The sequence below is a fragment of the Lissotriton vulgaris genome, chromosome 7 (genome assembly GCF_964263255.1).
Source record: "Lissotriton vulgaris chromosome 7, aLisVul1.2, whole genome shotgun sequence".
NCBI classification, from domain to species: Eukaryota; Metazoa; Chordata; class Amphibia; order Caudata; family Salamandridae; genus Lissotriton; species Lissotriton vulgaris.
In genome coordinates, this window is record NC_141695.1 from 552,611,918 (window position 1) to 552,635,016 (window position 23,099).

At 50.2% G+C, this 23,099-nt stretch overlaps 1 protein-coding gene across 2 annotated transcripts in view; it reads right to left on the reverse strand.

The window, feature by feature from the left end:
- NDEL1 (nudE neurodevelopment protein 1 like 1) overlaps window positions 1–23,099 on the reverse strand; it is a 418,831-nt gene that overhangs the window by 97,721 nt on the left and 298,011 nt on the right. For both annotated transcript variants that reach the window (XM_086930644.1, XM_086930645.1), the window contains exon 8: window positions 2,598–2,746. In XM_086930644.1, the coding sequence (XP_086786770.1) occupies window positions 2,598–2,746 (149 nt within the window). The remainder of the gene's footprint in view (window positions 1–2,597; window positions 2,747–23,099) is intronic.

Genomic DNA, 23,099 nt, shown 5'->3' on the forward strand with positions numbered 1-23,099 from the left:
AAATCGAGTCCCGAGACCGAGATACCAGACCTCCTCCATTCTAAACTAAGATACGGAGCTGATTAGAACCTAAGAGAAATCTTGGATAGATTCTTGGCAAAGAAAACTACACCTATGCTACACACCTACTTACTCCCTCCCGCGTACTAGACTTTGGTTAGGTACATTAAGGTAGGCGTATTTTAGAGAGCACCTAGTTGAGTATTTTAGCCTATGTATTTATGTATGCATTTTTGATATGGGTTAGAAACCATACAATGCTTCTACAGTATTATTTCATAATACTATTCTCACTGTACGCATTATACTTTGCAGCCTGCATTACAATTGTAGCAGTTCACTTTACTTGCAAGAGAAAGAAGACTGTTCAATAAAAACCTTTTATTGAAAACGCCCAACTCTCTATTTCTCTGCACCTCTGTTGAAACGAAGCATGCACGATTGACTGAGTGAAATATTTATCTATTGTTTCCGCGACTCTAGAGATACATTTTTTATTCTTGGGAAACAAAGTTGTCATGTTTATGCGGTTGTCAGAAACGAATCCCTTCTTGTGAATTCGAGAAAGTTTCTAGTGACCTCGGAGCTGGCTGGCACTCACTATTAAGTTTAATGTATTTAATAGAGACCTAGTCGACCTCAGTCCTACGTCTAATCTATAAGATATATTATTCCAATGCGCAGAGCATATTGGGAATATAGGAATTACACTATAATTTGGGTTCAAGAAATGTGAGGCCTTTCCACCTTCACAGAAACTTGCAGCGACTATTAGGCCGACTGTTAGTTGAAGTTATTTATACACAGAAAACAAAGTGGGCAACATATGGTATTCTCGAAAATGGTTTAAGTGACATATTAACTTGGGTGTGTCAGAATGAACACCAGAATCAAACAGAAAACATCCTATCTGTATATTTAACAATAGATAAGCTGCTGAAATTCCAACATTTAGAGAGTGACATTTCAGATATATCATGGCAGACAGATTGAAACTGTGAGATCTAATTACAAAGTAACATGTGGCAAGAATGACTGCACCAAACCAATTTGTCTAAGGAGAGATGGCTATCACAAAGAACACTGGGGTTTTGTTAGAATCGCCAACGTGGAGGAACAGGATCTCATTTTATATGAGACCTTACCTTCAAGGTTTCACGGGCACAAAATTCAACATACAAACACTAAGAGTTCAAAGCTATGGAATTCAAACGAGACCTAATGGTTTTGTCAACTTATCATTTTTTTTTTAAAAAACATGTTGCACAGTGCAACATGGCTTCAAGTAGATTTTTATCCCCATTAAGTGATATGATGCAGCCAGCATTGACCGAATCATAGCACTTTTTTATCTCCATGTAAGACATGTTGCACAGCTGCTCAGGCTAGGAGGTATTTAACCAACATGAGAAAGGAGGGCAACAAACAGATAGCAGGGACTGTGGCGGTAAAAGGACAGCAGGAGGCTGGTGGGAGGAACAGGCAAGTGGAGGGAAAACTGACAGCAAGGGGGGTGGGAAGAAACGGAAAGCCAAGATGTGGGGAAAAAATTGATAGCAAGGAGTTGGGGGAAAAACAGATGGCGGAGGGAATGGACAGCGGTGGAGGAGGAACAGACAGCAGGGGATGGTCGGCAGGGAGGGGGAGGAATGGTTGGCAAGGTGGTGGTGGGAGAACAGATGGCAGGAGTGGGGTTGGGGTGAGGACACTGTACAGTGCTATGAACTCTAATAGAGTATACTAGTCAAAGGTTTATTAAATAAAAAAAATATATATTAAAAAAGTACCTGTAGAAGCATGCAGCCTGTGGAAGCACACTGGCCGCAAACAGGAAGCTGTGTTGCATCCATACTCCAAGGGAGGGACAGTAGCCACAAGAATGCAGGAGGAGGTGCGCAGTTGGCAGGAGGTGAGATCAGTAAGCAGCAAGGAAGTGGAATCCAACTAGTGGACAGTTTTGTCATGTAATGGGTGGGTCCTAAGCCCTTTTAACCTTTTTTAAAAAAAAACTTTGACAGTGCATGCGCGCTTTAGGTGAAACCTATAAATGCCTTATTTAACAATGATGTCCAACATTTAGCTTAAGGTGTGAAACGTTTACGGAAATGGTAGTCACATGACTTCAGCGTGTCAAGATTAGAGAGCTCAGGCAATCAGATTTTCTCTATAATTGTTACTCTTAACTGCTTAACCACATGGCTGCTGGGCGTTTCCCCCCCCCCCTCCCCCGTGCTGGAAAATGCCATTTTAGTGGCACCATGACGAGCTCAGCTCGTCAACAGCACACGACACCCGTGGGTGATGACGAGCTGAGCTCGTCATCAGCATCGAAAGGGTTAAGAAAGATTGTCCAGGGCTGAACTTGAGCTATATTATTAAATGTATTCCAGGATGAAAGAATTCCAAACTGGATTCTCCATAAAACAAGAATTGTAGATGTATGAACTTTCAAGAAAAACAGTACACTAACATTGAGGAGTTTTACTTGCTCCAACAGCAGGTCAATAAATCCTCATAATTTGGAACCCATCAACTGTTTAGGAACTGTGTTTGTACTCATAAAATCTTCAAAAAAGTAAATAATAAAGAAAACCTACCCTTTGTCGTAGAAAGATGTGTGTCCTGAATGGGAGTATTTTGTGCAGCTGCTGTTCAATAAGCTGTTTACGTTTGTTGGTACATACGACTTCCGAGATGCCTGGTCCTTTGCAAAATTTCTGCAAGCAGCTAATTTGGATTCTAAGGCCTAAGGGGAAAAACAAAGGAGAAACTGAAAACATTTCAACGTATCAGAACATTAAAAAACTGCTTTTGAAATTAGCATTTTCTAAAGAGCTATCTAGATTCTGCTTTGTTTAGTTTTAATACAAACTACACTCAACAGTAGACATGTCAAGTTAGAAATAAATTAAATATTTCTATCACGGTCCTAGCTACTTGGGCAGCACAGTAACTATAAAGGAACGGTACAAAAATAATGATAAAGAAATAGACCTGAGCGAGAGTTAAACCGCCAGTCTCAAGAAGTGAGTTTTTAGAATCTTTTCAAATGCCAGGAGACCAGGATACAGTCTGAAGGGTTTTGGAATCATGTTCCACCACTCGAACCCCAGGCAGAAGGCTTGTTTTGATATTCTGCTTCTTTGTTACTCCAGGTATTTCCAGAATGATGTGCGCTCTGTTCATATTGTTGATCTTAGTAGTCCTGAAATACATGCCATCTTACATTTTAGCTTTTAGAGAAAGACAATAGTGAGGTCTTAAGAAGGAAGTGATAAGGTCCGATTTTCTTTGCTCCTGTAACCAGTTAGACAGCAACATTAAGGTTGGTCTATAGGTGCAACAATAGTTTTGAAAAGGTTCATAAGGAAAGCATTGTATCTGAGAAGAAAGAAGAGAACAAGAGCCTAAACTATTGGTAAGATATCAGAATGATATGGATGGAGAGTTTTAGCTTCTTGAGCAGATAGAGTTTGATAGGAGGTAGATTGTCAGTTTGGCAATGCGCTTAGTTAGAATTTGATTTTAGCCAATGATGAAGCAGAGTGACATTGCTTGAGGGACCAGAGAAGGGTAGCTAACCAGGGGATGTTGAGACATTTTTTGACTAAAGGCAGAGAGGCTGGTTAAGAGAAGTAGGAATCTATTTTGGGAGGGTTAATGTTCAAGAGAACTTGGTTTGATTATTTAGGAAGGATTATTAAGATTTATTTTGAGGAAGGATTTTAGGCCTACAATGTTGGTCAGACTTTAGGTACAGGTGAGAACCATCAGTGTATTGAGGCGTAGAGAAAGGGGCGCCTTATTATTATGACCAGGTGTTCCATACATATGTTGAAAAGATACAGTGAAAGGATAGAGCCTTGTGGAACTTCACAGGGGACTGCTAGAGTGGCTGCAAAGATGTTCCCTTGAAACAAATTGAGATCTCAAGGTGAAAGGTTGGTAGGGCCCTTTCATTTCAGGACTTAAACAGCACCATGTACCCTGCAAATAAATGGCAATTAAACGTTGCAATAGCTATTGAGGAAGGTATTCCTAGATTCACACCCATACTAGTTGCTCCCTTTCCACAAATAATATTATTTAAACAAGCATCAGGACTGCTACAAAGTCTGGCGTTAATGAACAAGTTACTTACCTTCGGTAACAATATATCTGTAAGAAACAGTAGTTTGTATTAGATTCCTTACCTTAGAATATCCCCAGGCGTCAGACTGGATCTGGAAATTTTTGCGTAGCAATACCCCTGCGCGTCGTTAGGAGTCGTCTCTGGCTCCGCGTTCGTCGTCGGCGTCATTTGCGCCGGAATGACGTCGTCGGAGTACTTAGACGCCGCCCATGCGCGCTGACGTCAGTTCTTAGACACAGCTTTTCTGCGCCAGATACGCAGAGCCATGCTAAAACCAACACTGGTGCCAAGAAACTAGGGCCCTGAAAGGGGATGACCTTAACCCTAGGTATCAGTTCGCAGAACGGGGAGGATGGGTGGGGCGGTAAGGAATCTAATACTAACTACTGTTTCTTACACATGTATCTTTACAGAAGGTAAGTAACTTGTTCATCTGAAAGAAACAGGTTAGTATTAGATTACTTACCTTAGAATAGATACCCCAGCAATACCAACCCCGGAGGTGGGTCTGCAAACCAATACTTACACCAGAAAGTCCTGGAGGACGGAACGGATAAAGAAGCCATCCCTCCGGACTTGACTGTCCAGGCAGTAGTGTCTCGGAAAGGTGTGCAGCGAGGCCCACGTAGCCGCCTGGCAAATGTACTGCAGGGGGACTCCCCGACCCAGGGCAGTAGTAGCCGCCGTGGCCCGAGTGGAATGGGCCCTCTGCCCAACTGGAGGCCTCCTTTCTAGCCAAGGAGTATCACGCCTTGATGCATAAGACGACACACCGAGAGATGGTCCGCTTATGCACGCCCGTCCCTTCTTCGCACCCACGTAACCAACAAAGAGTTGGTCATCCACCCGGAACTGGCGAGTGCGATCCATATAGAATGAAAGCGCACGTTTTGGGTCCAGACGATGGAGCCGCTCTTCATCCTTTGAAGGATGCGGAGGCGGGAAGAAGGAGGGCAAAGTGATGGACTGCCCGATGTGGAAAGCAGAGACTACCTTGGGCAGGAAAGATGGTTTGGTACGCAATACCACTTTGTCCGGATGCACAGACAGGAAAGGGGGTTTGCAAGATAGAGCCTGGAGCTCACTCACTCTCCTGGCAGAGGTGATGGCAACCAGGAAAGCTGTCTTCAAGGTGAGAAGACTGAGAGGACAAGAATGAAGTGGCTCAATGGGAGCACACATCAGGAAAGTAAGACCAGGTTCAAGTCCCACTGAGGCATCACTAAGGGAACAGGTGGAAACTTGTGTGATGCCCTTCAGAAAACGAGTTACTATAGGGGACTTGAACAAAGAAGGTTGATCAGGCAGCCCTAGGAAGGCCGAAAGGGCAGAAAGGTAGCCCTTGATAGTGCCCAGAGCAGAGCCCTGCTGGGCAAGAGAAAGGAGGAAGAGAAGAACTTCAGAAAGAGGGGCAGAAAGGGGATCCACAGCAATGCTGTGCACCATGCCACAAATCTGTTCCACCCGCAGGCGTATACCGACTTTGTGGAGGGACGCCTGGCTGCCAGAACAACATTACAGACTTCAGGAGGCAAGTCAAATGGCCTCAACTGTCGCCGTTTAATCTCCAAGCATGGGGGTGGAGACTGGACAGGTTCGGGTGGAGGACCGTCCCCTGCTGCTGCGACAGAAGGTCCTCCTGAAGAGGCAGACGGATCGGGAGACCGACTGACATATTGAGTAGCTCGGGATACCAGTACCTTCGAGCCCAGTCCGGAGCCACAAGGATGACTTGGGCCCGGTCGCGCCTGATTTTCTTCAGCACTCTGGGCAGAAGTGGTATAGGGGGAAAGGCGTATAACAGACCGCAACTCCACTCGCGACGAATTGCGTCGCCGAGCGAGTGCCGCCTTGGAAATTCCAACGCGCAGAACTGATGACATTGCGCGTTCTCTTCGGTGGCGAATAGATCTAACCAAGGCTCTCCCCACTGCAGAAAGATGCCTTGCGCCACGTCAGAGTTCAGACGCCATTCGTGATCCATCGAGCACCAGCGGCTGAGTTCGTCCGCCCTGGCGTTCAGAGAACCTGCCAGGTGGTGAACCACCAGGGTCACGCCCTGATGTTCCAGCCACTGCCAAAGGCGCAGAGCCTCATGACAGAGGGTCCAGGACCCCACACCGCCCTGTTTGTTGCAGTACCACATGGCGGTGGTGTTGTCCGTGAACACCTGCACTGCACTCCCTCGGACAGAGGGGAGGAATGCCTTCAGTGCCAGACGAATCGCCCGCAGCTCCAGAAGGTTGATCTGGAGCTGGGACTCCGCCGGAGACCAGAGGCCTCTGATCTCTGCCTCTCCCATGTGGCCTCCTCAGCCCTGGAGGGACGCATCCGTCACAACCACGTGCTCCAGTTGGGGAAGGGAGAGGGATCTGCCGCTGACCCAATCGTGGTCCGTGAGCCACCACTGCAGCTGTCTTGCAGTGCCCTCCGAGATAAGGACATGGTCGGACAGGTTGCCCTGATGCTGGGCCCACTGAAACTTCAGGTCCCACTGCAGAGCCCGCATCTGCCACCGGGCGTGATGCACCAGAAGGATGCAGGAAGCCATCAGCCCCAGCAGCCGCAGCGTCAACCTGACCGAAACCCGGGATAGCGGCTGAAAGATGGGAATCAAAGCCTGTATATCCCGGACCCGCCGTTCCGGAGGATAAACCCGAAACTGCGCCGAGTCCAGAACAGCTCCGATGAAGAGGAGCTTTTGGGAGGGACACAGGAGTGATTTCGGCACGTTGATGGAAAATCCCAGCAGGTGCAGGAGATCCGCCGTAATCTGGAGGTGGTTGACCACTGTCGGGGGCGAGCCCGCCTTCAACAACCAGTCGTCGAGGTAGGGGAAGACTGACACCCCTAACCTGCGCAGATGAGCTGCGACTACCGCCATCACTTTAGTGAACACCCGTGGGGCGCTGGTAAGGCCAAAGGGGAGCACAGTGAATTGAAAGTGCTCAAGGCCTACCGTGAACCGCAGGTAACACCGGTGGGCCGGCAGGACGGGGATGTGAAAGCGTCCTGCAAGTCCAACGCCACCATCCAGTCTTGCGGGTCTAGGGCAGCAAAAGTCAACATCTTGAACTTCTCCTTCCGGAGGAAGCCGTTGACGTTCAGTAGGTCCAAGATAGGGCGTAGGCCCCCTTTGCCCTTCTTGGGTACCAGAAAGTAGTGGGAGTAACCCCAGGAACGCGCTCGATGGCCCCCTTGGCCAAGAGGTCCGTAACTTCCTCCTGCAGAAGTCGCAAGTGGTCCCCCGACACGCGGTGGTACTGCGGTGGCATGGCTGGAGGGGTCGCCTCGAAGGGGAGGGAGTAGCCCCTTCGGACGATTTGCAGCACCCACCTGTCCGATGTGACGGTGCGCCAGTGGAAGAGGTGATGGCGAACCCTGCCCCCCACTGGCGTCACATGGGCCTGAAAGCTCGGACTTGGAAGGTTGCGAGGCGGATGCTGCGGGAGCGGGTGCGGACTGGCCTCGCCGTTGTCCCCGACCGCCTCCCCGGCGGTTTCCACGGCCGCCACCGCGCTGAAGATTCTGTTGAGGCGGTGTGTGGCTGGCGGCACGTGTGGGGGCCTCCCTTCCTTGGCCACGAAAGGAGCGAAAGGCACCCGACTGCTGGCGCGGGGTCGAGAGGCCGAAGGACTTGGCCATAGCCCTGGAGTCCTTAAAGCGCTCAAGCGCGTGGTCTGCCTGGTCGCCAAACAGGCGACGGCCATCAAATGGCATGTCCAGAAGAGTAGCCTGGACATCGGCCGAAAAATTGGCGCACCGTAACCAGGCGTGGCATCGAACCGCCACTGTCGTAGCCATCGCTCTGCCCAGTGTATCAGTGGTATCCAGTCCGCACCGGATAGAGTACAGTGCCGCATCTCGACCCTCCACTAGGGCCTGGGCAAGTTTAGCCCTGACCTCCTCAGGGCATTGTGGCAGCACGTCCACAACCGTGTCCCGCAGCGTGTGGGTGTAGCGGCCCAAGAGGCATGCAGTATTGACTGACCGCAGTCCCAGACTGAGGGACGAGAACACTTTCTTGCCAAACTGTTCAAACCTCTTGGATTCCCTGTCGGGAGGAGCCGACGGGAACGCGGTCTGGGAGTTAGAGGCCTGGATAACCAGGCTCTCGGGGTGGGGTGGGTCGACAGGAAGCTTGGGTCACCCGGAGCCGGGCGGTAGCGTCTGGCCACGTTCCTGTCCACAGGCTGTCCTGAGGCGGGCTTGGACCAAGTGCCCAACAGAACATCACATAAGGCCTCATTGAACGGCAGTAGAGGCTCGACCGAGCTTGACTGCGGTTTGAGGACCTCGGTGAGGAGATTAGTCCTCACTGCCGCTGAGGGGAGCGTAAGGTTTAATGCCTTAGCCGCCCGCATCAACACCACGCTATAGGCTGCCCCCTCCTCCGTAGCCACGGTAGAGGGGAGACAAAACCAGTGTCTGGAGATAGGTCCAGGCCGCTGGCCTCCCCAATCTCCACTGTCCAGTCCGCTTAGTCCTGACACTCTCGTGTCAGAGGGTCCTCAGACCCCTCCCAGCCCTCTTCGTCACCCAATTCCTGGTAGCCAGGATCAACAATCGGGGCCCGTTCGTTGAAGTGGAATGTACCCATTGCTGTCTCATACGGCTCCCAATGGGGCCATGTTGACGGCTGAACGGGAGCGACAGAAGAACTGGGGCCGGCGTCGACCGAAGTCGGCGCCGGTGGTGACACCCTCGGGGACGGCGCCGGTGAGGTCGTAAGGTCGACTGGCGTCGGCCCGGATCCGGCCGGGGCCGAAGCCGCCGACGGCGTCAGTGCCGGAGCACCCAACCCGCTAGGCCCCGGAGCAGGGCCCACTGGGCCCAAAGGCGCTGTGGGGCTCGGTGGAGAAGAGAGCGACCTCATGGCCATGAGGTACTGCTCGATCTCCTCCCGCGTGAAGAGTCGAGAACGACTTGAAGAGGATCAAAATGATCAAAAAGTTTTAGTCAAAAAGTGACTAAGGGGTAGAGCTTCTCCGGATCTGCGCTAGCTGGCGCGGAAAAAAGAAGAACTGACGTCAGCGCGCAAGGGCGGCATCTAAGTACTCTGACGACGTCATTCACGCACAGACGACGCCGACGACCAACGCGGAGCCAGAGACGACGCTTAACGACGCGCAGGGGTATTGCTACACAAAAATTTCCTGATCCAGTCTGACGCCTGGGGATATTCTAAGGTAAGGAATCTAATACTAACCTGTTTCTTTCGGATATGCTGCACTACAATCACTGGTATACCGCTCAACTGGCACTCACAGGGGTGTAATCATTTATCTCTAGTTTATTAGGAATAGGAGACCGAACGAAGAAAGTGTGTCTGCTTGCTCTGGTGCCTTTGAACACAGACACAACCAAGAGGGCTTCAGAACAGTAAAGCATTTGAGCGGTCACGTAGAGGACACGCAAAACTAATGTATTCAGGACAAGTGCCAGCCAGCAGATCTGCACCATGCAAGCATCTTACACAAGATCAGTTTACTCACTGGCAACCTGTGGCGGAAGTCCAACTGGTGTTTAAGAGATGCCCACTATGCGATACAAGTGCTTTTACCAATATGAAGGTAAATTTGGTGTTTATGAACAAGTTACTTACCTTCGGTAACAATATATCGGTAAGAGATATTTATTCGCTATAGATTCCTTACCTTAGAATTACCCCCAGGTGTCAACTGGATCCAGAGAATTTTTCTTCAGCAGTACACCTGCGTGTCGTTAAGTGGCGTTGGTCGACTCTGCGTTTGTCGTTGGCATCGTGGTCGCCGGAATGACGTTGCGGTATCGATTTAGAGGCCGCCGTCAGTTCTTTACACGACGTTCCATGCCAGAAGCGCAGAGCCAATTAAGACACTGACCACTGGGACCTGAAAGGGAGTTCCTTACTCTAGAAGTCAGAATGCAGACAGTGGAGAATGGGTGGGGCGGCAAGGAATCTATAACTAATATATGTCTCTTACAGATATATTGTTACCGAAGGTAAGTAACTTTTTCATCTGAAAGAGACTATTAGTTATAGATTTTTACCTTAGAATAGACACCCCAGCAATACCAACCCCGGAGGTGGGTCTGTGAACTAAGTTCACACCAGAAAGTCCTGGAGAACTGAACAGCCTAAGAAGCAGTCTCTCCGGACCAGACTATCCAGGTAGTGCTGCTTAGTGAACGTGTGCAGTGATGCCCACGTGGCTGCCTGGCAGATGTCACAGAGGGGGGACTCCACATCCCAAAGCAGTAGCGGCTGTTGTCGCCCTGGTGGAATGGGCACGCAGTCCTACCGGAGGCTCCTCTTTCACAAAGGAGAAAACATCTTAATGCAAAGGACGACCCATCAAGAGATGGTCCGTTTTTGCACAGCCCGACCTTCCTTGGCGCCCACATAGCCAACAAAGAGTTGATCGCCAACAAAGAGTTGATCGTCCACCCAGAATTATTTCGTAAGATCCAAATAAAATGATAATGCACTTTTTGGATCCAGACGGTGGAGTCTCTCCCTCCTTGGAAGGGAGCGGGAAGAATGTGGGCAAAGTGATAGTCTGTCCTATGTGGTAAGAGAAAACCACTTTGGGAAGAAAAGAAGGTCTAGATCGAAGGACAACCCTGTCTGGATGAACATCAAGGAATGGAGGTTTAGAAGAAAGAGCCTGAAGCTCACTCACTCTGTGAGCAGACGTGATGGCAACCAAAAAAGCAGTCTTTAAGCTCAAGAGTCTGAGAGGACAATTATGTAGTGGCTCGGAAGGAGGACCATAAGGCAAGTTAGGACCAGATTCAAGTCCCACTGGGGCATTACGAAAGGAATAGGAGGAAAGAGGTGAGTAATGCCCTTAAGAAATCTATTTACAATAGGTAACTTGAAAAGAGAAGGCTGATCAGGTAGGCGAAGAAAGCCGAAATGACCGAAAGATAGCTTTTAAGGGTACGCAGAGCCCTGCTGGGCCAAAAAAGAATGAAAGAGGGGCGGAAAGGGGATCCACAGCCTTTGCTGTGCACCATGCCACTAATTGTTCCATGAACAGGCGTATTCCGTTTTAGTGGAGGGACGTCTCGCTGCCAAGATGAAGTTACAAACTTCAGGAGGAAGGTCAAAGCTGTCAACTGTCGCCGTTCAATCTCCACTCAAGGAGGTGGAGGTTGGACAGGTTCGGGTGGAGGACCGTCCCCTGTTGCTGCAACAGAAGATCCTGCCAAAGAGGCAGTCTGATCTGAGGATCAAAGGCCATGTTCAAAAGCTCGGGATACCAGACTCTGCGTGCCCAATCCGGAGCCACAAGAATGACTTGGGACTGGTAGCGCTTGATCTTCAGCACTCTGGGCATAAGTGGTACAGGCAGAAAGGCGAATAGAAGACAGCAATTCCACTTGCGACGAAAAGTGTGCTGAGCAAGTTCCCCCTTGGAAATTCTAACATGCAGAACTGGTGACGATGTGCATTCTCTTTGGTGGCGAACAGATCTAAACAAGGCTCCACCCACTGCTGAAAGAGACCTTGCACCACCTCTGAGTGAAGCCGCCATTTGTGAGCCATCATGCAATGACAGCCGAGTTTGTCCGCCCTGGGATTCAGGGAACCCGTCAGGTGTTGTACCACCAGGGATATGCCCTGCCAGTCACGTCCAGGGGTGAAGATCCTCTTGATATAGGGTCCACAGACCACCCCACCCTGTTTGTTGCAGTACCACATGGCGGTGGTGTTGTCCGTAAACACCTGCACCACTATTCCTTTGACAGAAGGAAGGAATGCTTTCCGTGCAAGACGAATCGCCCAGAGCTCCAGCAGGTTGATGTGGAGACCAGAGGCCTCTGATCTCCGCCTCTCCCATGTGGCCGCCCCATCCCAGAAGTGACACATCTGTCACCACTGTGAAGTCTCGTTGTGGGAAGGGAGAGGATCGGTCGTTGACCGAACCCTGGTTTGTTAGCCACCACTGCAATTGATGTGTTGTGCCCTCCGAGATCTGGACGATATCTGAAAGTTTCCCTGATGCTGCACCCACTGGAAGTCACCACCTCCCAATGCAGAGCCTGCATATGCCACCTGGCATGATCCACCAGCAGGATGCAGGAGGCCAAGAGGCCCAGCAGCCCCAAGGTCAATATCACCGATACCTGGGACAGAGGCTGAAACATTGGTATCATAGGCCAAATATCCCAGACTTGCTGCTCAGGATAAGCCCGAAACTACGCTGCTCCAATAACAAGCATTTACAATACAATGGTCTCGGCATTGTTAAAGTTAGAGCTATTGGCATTGCTCATGACATTATTTTTGTTCATTTTTTTGTTTTTAAAACATTTAAAGAAACGGCATTGTCATTTACAATGTCAATAGCTTAATCTCTCTCAAATGCGAGACCTATTGCATTTGCACCGACACACACAAAGCCGCTCACACACACACAGAGCCACCATACAGAGCTACCTACACAGAGCTATTCACATAGATCAACTGTAGGAAGGTGGATACCTGACTATGGTTACCCCCAACTTTTTTGCCTGGTGTTTTGCTGGTTTTTCGACTTAGTAGACCTGGGACCCTGCTATTCAGGGCCCCAGGCCTACTGCTCTCTCTGTAAAATGGATTCCATGTACCCTAGGTACATATCCAATTGGTACTGGGCCACCTTATCAGACCCTGTAACTCAGGGCATAGGTGTACCCAGGGCCTACCAGGGGCTGCAGCATGTATTATGCCACCCCTGGCTGGCCATCTAAATCTGACACAACTGGCTGCACGGCAGCTGGGGCAAGGTGGTGTAATCACCCTTTGCTTTAGATATAGTATACCTATATCTAACCCTAAAATGGACACAGATTCCTATCAGTCACTCCTATGGCAGGCCTTAACAATCCTGAAGGCAGAGTGCTTGGAATCATGTGAGATGGTGCTCTGGCATGAGCTGAGCCCGTTTGCAGGTTGCGGAACCAAGTCCTAATAGCTGTTCCATGATAACGCATACCATATACTCTTAAGTGTATTATAATCCTCGCGGTTATATGCCAACTCTGGTATCGCTTTATCAAAACATGTCGAGTAAGGTGTCATACGAATTGGAATACTAACCCCTCGCCAATTCTGGCGACGGGGTTAGCATTCCACCCTTCTAGAGGGACACGACATGTATGTAACTGTGAACCCCGGTTAAAGTTAACTCAAGCCTCAGCATCACAAAATGGATGCTGCCACCACAGACACAAGTCTGACCTACTGCTGCTGGGAGTCCTTCCAGCGAGGGAGGCTTGGACAAAGGGTTTTCTGTGAGGGGCGGTGCTAGCACCATCCCAGACAGGGTTTTGTGTATCCTGGGTAGGCAGGGCTTTAGAGGAAGGTGACTGCAAGTGGCACCCCAGTGCTCACTATGCATCTGCCGGCTAGAACCAGTTCCAGGGGCACACCAGCCCCTGAGCTGGGGAAAGTCCGGCATGGGAGAGGGGTGTAACCACCCCCCTTCCTGGTCCCACCCATGGGCAGGACCTAGTCGCGTGCCAGCCTCTTTTCCTAGTATAAAGATAGGAGCGGGCCCCCTTCCAGATTAGATCATCTTTGAATTCTGACACTACTTTCTACGAAAGGAACTCAAGACTTCGTCTCAAGATTTCTCCCTTGTGACTAAGGAGTAGTCACCCTGCACCCGCAGGCACCATCTAAGAACACTGCGGTTTGCTGCACGTCCTTCCTCAGGAATCCGACCGACCAGCACGACGAGAACCGGCTTCCCTGGCACCTCTGACCTCTACCTACATCATCAGCCCAGCTGAGATCCGTGGGTGTGACGAGACCTCGAGGGACCGGCCATCTTCAGAACTGCACGACGCTTATCCAGCACGACCGCCGAGGGATCCTCGAGTGAGTGCTTTGTGGTTCGAGAAGCCCTGACCCTGAGCAGCTCCAGCACCGAAGTCCAGCCCCCCAGCATCCACTAGATCTGCATGGGGCCCTTCTGCTCTTTGCTGCTCACCGCGTTGTCCGGCTACTTGCCTGCTGGCTTGTGGCCCTCTTGACGACGCTCCACGACGACAACACCGCTGGTCTGGTTGCTCCAGGCTGGCCCTTGCTCCCCTCCAACAGAGGAGCACCCCGGACCCTCCTGGTCCACTTCAGACACCATTTTAAGTCCACCGCGTGGGCTTGCATTTGCCAAGACTTGTTGCCCCAATCCTGGGTCCAGCGACGTCGACAGCAGATACCATCGTGGGACAGCACGCACCTCCATCCTGGTCGCCGACAACGCCTCCTGGTCCGTGAGACTGCAGAGCCCAGCGTCGCCCACTCACCTGGTCGAGGTGACTCCATCCGGTGCCATCCTGGTGCCCATCTAATCACTGGCTAGTGATTCAGAACTTGGTCCCCTCTGCTTACAGGTGTCTTCCATCTTCGATCCAGGCTTGGATCCCTCCGAATCTCTTCACTGATCGCCTGCCAGCAACTTCTTCTTTCAGGCTCCATAGACTGCAACGAGGATTCCCGACGTCTTTCCAGACCTATGCATCCGCAGCCCCTGGGCTAGGTAAACTCAGCATTTCGGTGCTCCAGCATAGCTTTGCTATCCAAAGGTCCAGATCCTTTTTCGTTTCAGCTCTACCTAGTCGGATTCGTCCGATAACACTAACTTTACGAAATCTAGCATCCATAGACTTTGTCCCGCATCCCGCGTGAGAGTGCACACTCTGCACCCGATCTCCCTAGGCCTCCTGCTAGTAATCTGAAGGTTCAGTAGTCAAGTCCTAGCGATCCCAAAGCCTATTAGAGTAGTACTTACCTGCTAGTAATTTCGCATTCCACTTTTAGAGTATATGGTTTTTCGTGCCCCTCGGGCATTTGTGTAAATTGTGCGACTTTGCGTATTTTCCTAAGAGCTTTGTATTGTGCTTAGCGCCCTGTCCTCATAAAGAGTCCAGGGCTGTTGTGTTCTAAATAAATATACTTTTATTTTCATAACAACTTGTGTGGTGTCCTTTCACTTGGTGTTCAAGGGGTATATGTGATGGTATAACAGCTGGCTTAACACGCCCTCTAGAGTCTAGCCTAAAGACTGCTCTTGTCCACGCTACTAGGATAGCTGGTCTACGGTTGACTTACAACCAATCATCAATGAGGGTTGTTTGGACTGATACATAGTGATCACTAGAATAGTGAGCACTGCATATCAGGCCAACTTCTCACATCAACCCACCCACAAATAAAGCCACAAACACAGAGCTACCTACACACACACAGTTACCTACATACAGACAGAGCTACCCAGGCATAGAGCCACCTACAAAAAAGCGACCCACACAGAGCCACACACATACATACACACAGAGGGCGTGTGCTAAGAGGGCGCGTGCTAAGAGGGCGCATGCTAAGAGGGAGTGTGCTAAGAGGGAGTGTGCTAAGAGGGAGTGTGCTAAGAGGGAGTGTGCTAAGAGGGAGTGTGCTAAGAGGGAGTGTGCTAAGAGGGAGTGTGCTAAGAGGGCGTTTGCAGATTGGTTCTCACCTGCATGCTCACTTTCTCATCATCAGCTATTGCCAACTTATAGCTGGAAAGTGTAAAAAAGTAAAGAATAAAGAGATAGGAGAGTGAAGAATAGACAGTGTGTAGTATATACTAAAGTGTTAGAGAGAGTGCGTGCTGCAGAGCGCGTGCTGCAGAGCGCGTGCTGCAGAGCGCGTGCTGCAGAGCGCGTGCTGCAGAGTGCGTGCTGGAGGTGGGGGTGGTGGTGGATGTGGTGGATGTGGATGTGGTGGATGTGGTGGTGGTGGTGGATGTGGTGGTGGATGTGGTGGTGGATGTGGTGGTGGATGTGGTGGTGGATGTGGTGGAGGATGTGGTGGAGGATGTGGTGGAGGATGTGGTGGAGGATGTGGTGGTGGATGTGGTGGTGGATGTGGTGGTGGATGTGGTGGTGGTGGTGGTGGTGGTGGAGGATGTGAAGGTGGTGGAGGATGTGGTGGAGGATGTGGTGGAGGATGTGGTGGATGTGGTGGTGGTGGATGTGGTGGTGGTGGTGGTGGATGTGGTGGTGGTGGTGGTGGATGTGGTGGATGTGGTGGATGTGGTGGATGTGGTGGTGGTGGTGGATGTGGTGGTGGTGGATGTGGTGGTGGTGGAGGCGGAGGTGGATGTGGTGGAGGATGTGGTGGAGGATGTGGTGGAGGATGTGGTGGTGGTGGATGTGGTGGATGTGGTGGTGGTGGTGGTGGATGTGGTGGTGGTGGTGGTGGTGGTGGTGGTGGTGGTGGATGTGGTGGTGGTGGTGGTGGTGGTGGTGGTGGTGGATGTGGTGGTGGTGGATGTGGTGGATGTGGTGGTGGGTGTGGTGGTGGTGGTGGTGGATGTGGTGGTGGTGGTGGTGGATGTGGTGGTGGTGGTGGTGGATGTGGTGGTGGTGGTGGTGGATGTGGCGGTTGTGGATGTGGTGGTTGTGGATGTGGTGGTGGTGGATGTGGTGGTGGATGTGGTGGTGGATGTGGTGGTGGATGTGGTGGTGGATGTGGATGTGCCTCAAGATGGGGCAGAAGATGGTAGCACCCAGCAACTACACATCACCCTTCCGCAACCTCAGAAGACTGCGTTTTAACCCTTACACTTCTCAGGTGGTACTTGGGGCGTTTTCCCAGTGCAACACTGAAAACCCAGATAACTATAATGTTGCCTGTTAAAACCACAAGAGGGAATTATGCTCCTATCTGACGTAAAAGAAAATCTATAGGCAAAGAAAACGACCCCTAGCGTGAGAAAGGAAGTCGTCCTCGTCTACATGTGATCGTGCAACCATTATGTGTAAATCTGACGTCTGCCCGTGCCAGTATGGTCCGTGTGTAACAGGGGTGCAACGCAGACCGCTGCAGCAAAGCAGGCCCTAATCCTTGTGTGGAGGTTGGGGGGAGGGGGGTTGGAGGGGGGGGATTTGTTCATCCCTTCAGAGGACCCCCATTCATCCCAAGACAAATTGATATTTTAAAGAGATGGGAGGCTCAGGGGCCCCTTTCACATTCTGCGGGGGGCATCATTTTATGCTACCTCTCTGCTGCCAGACCCAGTGCCACTTGAGGTAATAGATGCAAAGGGCTCGCAAAATGGAGGCGGTTAATATGCTCGGCACCTTCTCTCATTTATTTAGTCGGAAAACAAAGTACATGCAGTTAATGAGATGACCCCACTGCTGGTTTCTCTCTGTCTGAAATGAGGTCTACGTTGGGTAAATTGAAGTGGCTCATAATGACGCTTTCTGTTTTCTCTCCATTATTGTCGTCGCTGTTCATTCAGCCTTGCCATCTGAACAGGCATGAGCAGTATCACGGACACCGTTCTTTTCTTTCTGCTGATACACGCCAAACTCGTGGTCATCTGCTTTCACTTTTCTTTCTAGCGCCTGCTTCTTGTTTTATCTCTGAAAGTTTTCACAGTCAAGCAGGGAAACAAGCTAACTTCTGTGGCTCAACTTGGCCTGTCCCAAATAGCTTCTAAATGCGCCGTGCGCTTCCAGTCCAGCTGTGATTGTCAGCCCAAAAATAGGCTGTTAAATTATGGCAGATTTTCATCTCGCTGCTTGAAAGGTATTACTAAACAGTGTTCAAGGCAGTCTTGAAGAAATCGCGTTTTGATGTGCGCCGAATTTATCCAAAAGGTGGCTTCATGGCAAGAGCAGATAAAAAAAAAAAAGTGTCCCGAAAACGAAAAAAGCAAACGGCAAACTCCCGATTTTTGAAGTCACAAATTGCAGAGGCGGGCGGGAAACCAAGCAGCACCACGATGTTTCTGCGAGGCGAGGCAGTAATGCCTCGGAGAGAGCAGCGTCATTTTCTGATTCGGGGGCGTGGTTTTCTTTCTCTCCTCTTCCCATTGGCTGGAAGGTCAAATTCCAGCCAATGGGAAGAGGAGAGAAAGAAAACAAGAAAGAAGCTAAAAAAAGACGCCCCCGAATCGGAAAAAGACGGGCTTAAACGGAGTGACACCCCTCTCCTCCAATGGCTGGCCTCCGTTTAGGAAGCCAGCCAATGGAGAAGAGGGGCGGGTTAAAGCCCCCATACCAAGAAAAATTAAATCTCAGTGCGAGACTGCACAAGCGCAGCCTACGGTCCGAGACCTAAAAAGGAGCTTCTGAGAGGGAATCAGGTGTGACTTCGGCACGTTGATAGTGAACCCCAGCGAATGCATGCGGTCCACCAGAGTCTGGAGGTGGGAGACGACAGCCTGGGGAAGCCCGCCTTCAACAGCCATACGTGCAAATACAGGAAGATTGGAACTCCTGATCTGCGCAGATGAGCTGCAACCACCACTATCACTGTCATGAACACCCGAGGGGCGCTGGTAAGGTGAAGGGGAGCACGGTAAACTGAAAATGCTTGTGGCCTACCGTAAGGTCTGTGAGCTGGCAGGACGGGAATGTGGAAGTAAGAGTCTTGCAAGTCCAATGCTACAATCCAGTCTCCATGGTCGACCAGAGCCAATGTAAAAATGTTGAACTTCTCCTTCCAGAGGAAGCGATTACCGTCCCTGAGATCCAAGATAGGACACATGCCTTTGTCCTTCTTGGGCACCAGGAAGTAGTGGGAGTAACAACCACGACCTACTTCTGGGACAGGAACTTGCTTGAGAGCTCCCTTGGCCAAGAGAGCCATAACTTCCTGAAAGAGAAGGGCCAAGCGATGTAGTGTTGGTGACATGGAGGGGGGGTAGTCTCGAAGGGAGGAAGGAGCCCCTTCGGACTATCTGCAAAACCCACCTGTCCGCTAGGATGTTGTGCCAGTTGGGGGAGGTGAGGGTGGATCCTTCCGGCTCAATGGCAACTGGTGGCCCTGAAAGGTCAGACTAGGAAGACTTAGAGGCTGCTGCACAGGGGTCACTCGTGGACTGGCCCGCCCGATGGACCCCAGACCCACGGCATTGGGTCCCAAGTCCCCATCCACGCAGAGGCTGGGTAGGTTGCGTCGGCCTGGTGCCCTGGGTGGATTGTGGTGGGGAACCCCTTCCGTAGCCACGAAAGGGCCGAAAGCCAGACTGCACAGGACAAGAGCTGACCGTAGCTATAGAATCCTTGAAGCGCTCGAGGGCACTGTCCGCCTTGTCGCCAAACAGGCGGCGGCCATCAAAGGGCATGTCCAAAAGAGTAGATTGGACATCCCCAGAAAAGTCAGTGGATCTCAGCCAGTCATAGCCCCTTAGGTCTACTGATGTAGAAATTGTTCTACCCAGCGAGTCAGTGGTGTCCAGCCCATATCAGATGGCGAACTTTGCAGCGTCTCGTCCCTCCGCGACTGCATGGGTGTGTGGCCCAGGCCTCCTCCAGGCACTGCGGCAGCACTTGCGCAAGCGTGTCCCACACAGAGTAGGTAAAACTGTCCAAAAGACATTCGGTGTTCACGGACCATAGTCCTAAGCTGGCGGAAGAAAACATCTTCCCAAGATGGTCCAGCTTCTTGGCTTCTCTATCTGGGGCAGCAGAGGGGAACATGCTTTTGGATGTTGAGGATTGGACCACCAATCTCTTGGGGGTAGGTTGTTGGGTGAGGAAAATTGGGTCGCCCGGGGCCAGGCAGTGGAGTTGGGCAATCATCGTATCCATAGGAATCCCTGTGCTGGGCCTGGACAAAGTGCCCAGAAGGATGTCTGTGAGGGCCTCTTTGAACGGCAGCAGGGTCTCCGAAGAGGCCACTGCCGGCTGAAGCACCTCAGTCAGGAGATTAGTCTAGACTGCCACCATAGGAAGCTCAAAGTCCAAGGCCTCGGCCGCCCTACACAAAACCACAGCGCAAGAGGCTCCCTCCTCTGTAGCCAAGGTGGGGGAGAAAGCATGCCCAGGTCTGGGGGGTATCCAGACCACTGGCCTCACCAAACTCCTCTCTCCAGTCCAGCTCTTCAAGCTGGTATGGCAAAGGGTCAAAAGACCCCTCCCATTCCTCCTCGACTACGCCTACAGAATTAAGTGGCTTAGCTACATCAGAAACTTTTTCACCGACCTTGGCCTTGAAAAACACTACCTCCATCCAGAATCACTCGCAGTTCTCCCAAAAAAGGAACTCAAGGAACTTGCACTAAGGCACTTGGAAACACTAAGACTGTCATCCGAGTCAGCAAAACCCTCAGTGGTTCAGGCAAACACAGTCCAGCAAACGTTTGGCATTCAACCGTATCTTACTCTCGACACAAAAACATACGAGAGGATGTTACTCACCAGGCTCAGACTGAACCTCTTTCACAGACTGGTCGCCTTTCCGTTAAACAAAGCCTGGGACCCTAACCTGCCTCCATGCCCTTGCGACGCAAAATCTACCCAATCCAATATTCACGTCATTCTATTCTGTAAATTTTATCATCCCCACAGAAAACATTGGATACTTCCGCTGTGCAGGCGATGGGGCCTCAGACAATGTCGTCCAGCCTTTTTAAGACTCCAAACCCTAGAGTCGGAAGAAGTCTGTTACCTGGTTTTAAACTTTTTAAAATGCATTTTGAACATCAGAAAAAACCTTTAGCAAACTGCCCTAAGGAAAAAGTAAAAGAAAACGATTTAATGACCAAAGACTTTATGAAACAAAATTACCTTTTTTCCTTTTCCTTAACTGCACAAACGTTTTTTATGAAATGGTCTTCTTTTTAATCTATGTATGTATGAATTCCTTATGTTATTTGCTTCTTTTATGGTTTCTCTGTGTGACTAACCGAATAAAGAATTATTATTATTATTATTATGCCCAGGTCTGGGGGGTATCCAGACCACTGGCCTCACCAAACTCCTCTCTCCAGTCCAGCTCTTCAAGCTGGTATGGCAAAGGGTCAAAAGACCCCTCCCATTCCTCCTCAGGCTGCCACTCAGGGCAATAGGGAACGCCAGGGTAGAACTGTGTCACAAAAGTACTAGTCGGCGCCAGTCCAGTTCTGTGTCCAATTCAAGGGGGAGGCCGTGGTCGATGCTGTCCAAAAACACAACCGGCTTCAGAAGTGGCGGAGGAGTCAGAGGCATTGGTGCCGGGGGAGGCGTTGTGAGGTCAACCGGCATCGATCCAGATCTTGGCTTGGATCCCTGGGGCTGAGACAGGAGCCGCCAGAATGGTTTGAGCCCCAGCAGAGTCCGCGGGGCCCGAAGGCACGCCAGCGGAGTCGGGCTGCCCAAATATTAAGTGGACAGCTTCATAAAATGCACAAAGCTGGGCTGGGGACGATCCGGCTCCCAGGAAGGGGGGGGGGGGGGCTTGGAGCCATTCCAGCAGGCTCCGCGGGCAGAGCCAAATGAGGACTACCTTCGGCGTTGTGCATCGCGTCGGCCGGCGGATGGGAAGAAGGCAAAAAGTGATTGTGCTTCTTCGCCTTCTTCTTGTTCTTCGACTTAACCGAAGACGAAGATTTCAATGAGGAGTGATGGTGATGACTCCGCGACCTCCCTCTTTACCAGGACCTCGAGCGGCTCGGAGATGACTGCCGGGCTTTCAGAAGCTTTCAGGACCGCTCCTGCAAAGACTTCTAGTTCATGGCCCGACAGTTGGTGCACGACTTAGGGTCGCGCTCGCGCTTCAACCACCAGAGGCACACAAGTTAGGGGTCCGTGACTGAGGGTCCCTGACTGACCACACTTAAGAGGAAGTAGCCTAACTATTTATTTGGCCCCCTTCCCTCACCTGGTTTTTAATATGTCTGATTGACCACCCAATAAACATTTTGTGACGCAATCCAGACATTTTTAAGTAAATCACACGGCCACCATTTCACTCTTCACAACACAAAAAACCAGCTCTGCAGTAACTCTGGCGTCTAAGCACACCGGGGAGGCCTCTCTCGGTGGGGCCCAATGATGAAGCATGTCACCAACCAAGTTGGTGAGTGAGGGCCTTCTATATAAATCTAAATAGATTTATAGATCTATCCCCATGCTCCCTTTCTTGATGTTACAGTAGTCACACTCTTTCATTGTTTATACTACTGACATTATCTTGTGACAGGAGTCACAAGGTTTGAAGCCGGTCCCACAATGGGACATCCCTACGTGCACCAGGAGTCGAACAACTCGAAAAAGATTGACAAAAGTAAAAACAAGTGCTAGTCAAAAAGTGACTAAGGGTACCGCTCTCTCCGGATTTGCGCTGGCTGGCACGGGTAAAGAACTGGCATCAGTGTACAGGGGCGGTGTTTAAGTAGATACCGCTATGTAATTCCGGCGATCAAGACGGCAACGACGAATGCAGAGTCTACCATTCCCACATACCGACATGCAGGGGTACTGCTATAGAATAATTCTCCGGATAAAGTCTGACCCCTGGGGTAATTCTAAGGTAAGGATCATAGTCTATTTCAGATAGTAACACTAAAATTTTCAGTCATCACAGGATCAGTCAAAAGCCACTGACTACCAAATGTACGTCTTGGTGCAAGGATGATCCTGCAGAACTAACACATCCATTTCAATTTCAAAATGTTATTGGTCATCCAACAAGAGATCGAAGAAAGACATCCCCGAATTTCAAGGTGAAAGTCCGGGTTACTACTGCTTTGTTCTATCAGGAATAGAGTATCAAAAGGGTACGTATAAAATACTAAGCCAAAAAAAAAAAAAACAATTAAAGCAACTAAAGGGGTCATATAAGTGTTAAACTCCACAGACCACAAACACGTTCTTAACTAAGCAAAGACAGTTTTTTTTTTTACTTTCAAAAATAAAAATTCACGGAATCCTAAAAATAGGACCCTGTTAGCATTATCTAAGCTGGAGCTCTGTGTCAAAAAGTTAAGCAATGTTTATACCCTTGCTATAGTGGTCGTCAAGGAGTTCACAATGGCACGGTCATTCTGTTGCGGTTGCCATTTTCTCAATATAAAACCCTTTCCCCCTTCATTTGTCAAAGAGTTCACAATTTTAAACTGGACTCTACGTAATGAGTAGAGCAGTCCAAGGCGGAGTCAAAGGGGTGTTGTGGGCTATAAATTAGGAACGGAGCAAAGCACACAAAAAAATCTGTGTCCAAACAATGTTTTTTCTTTAA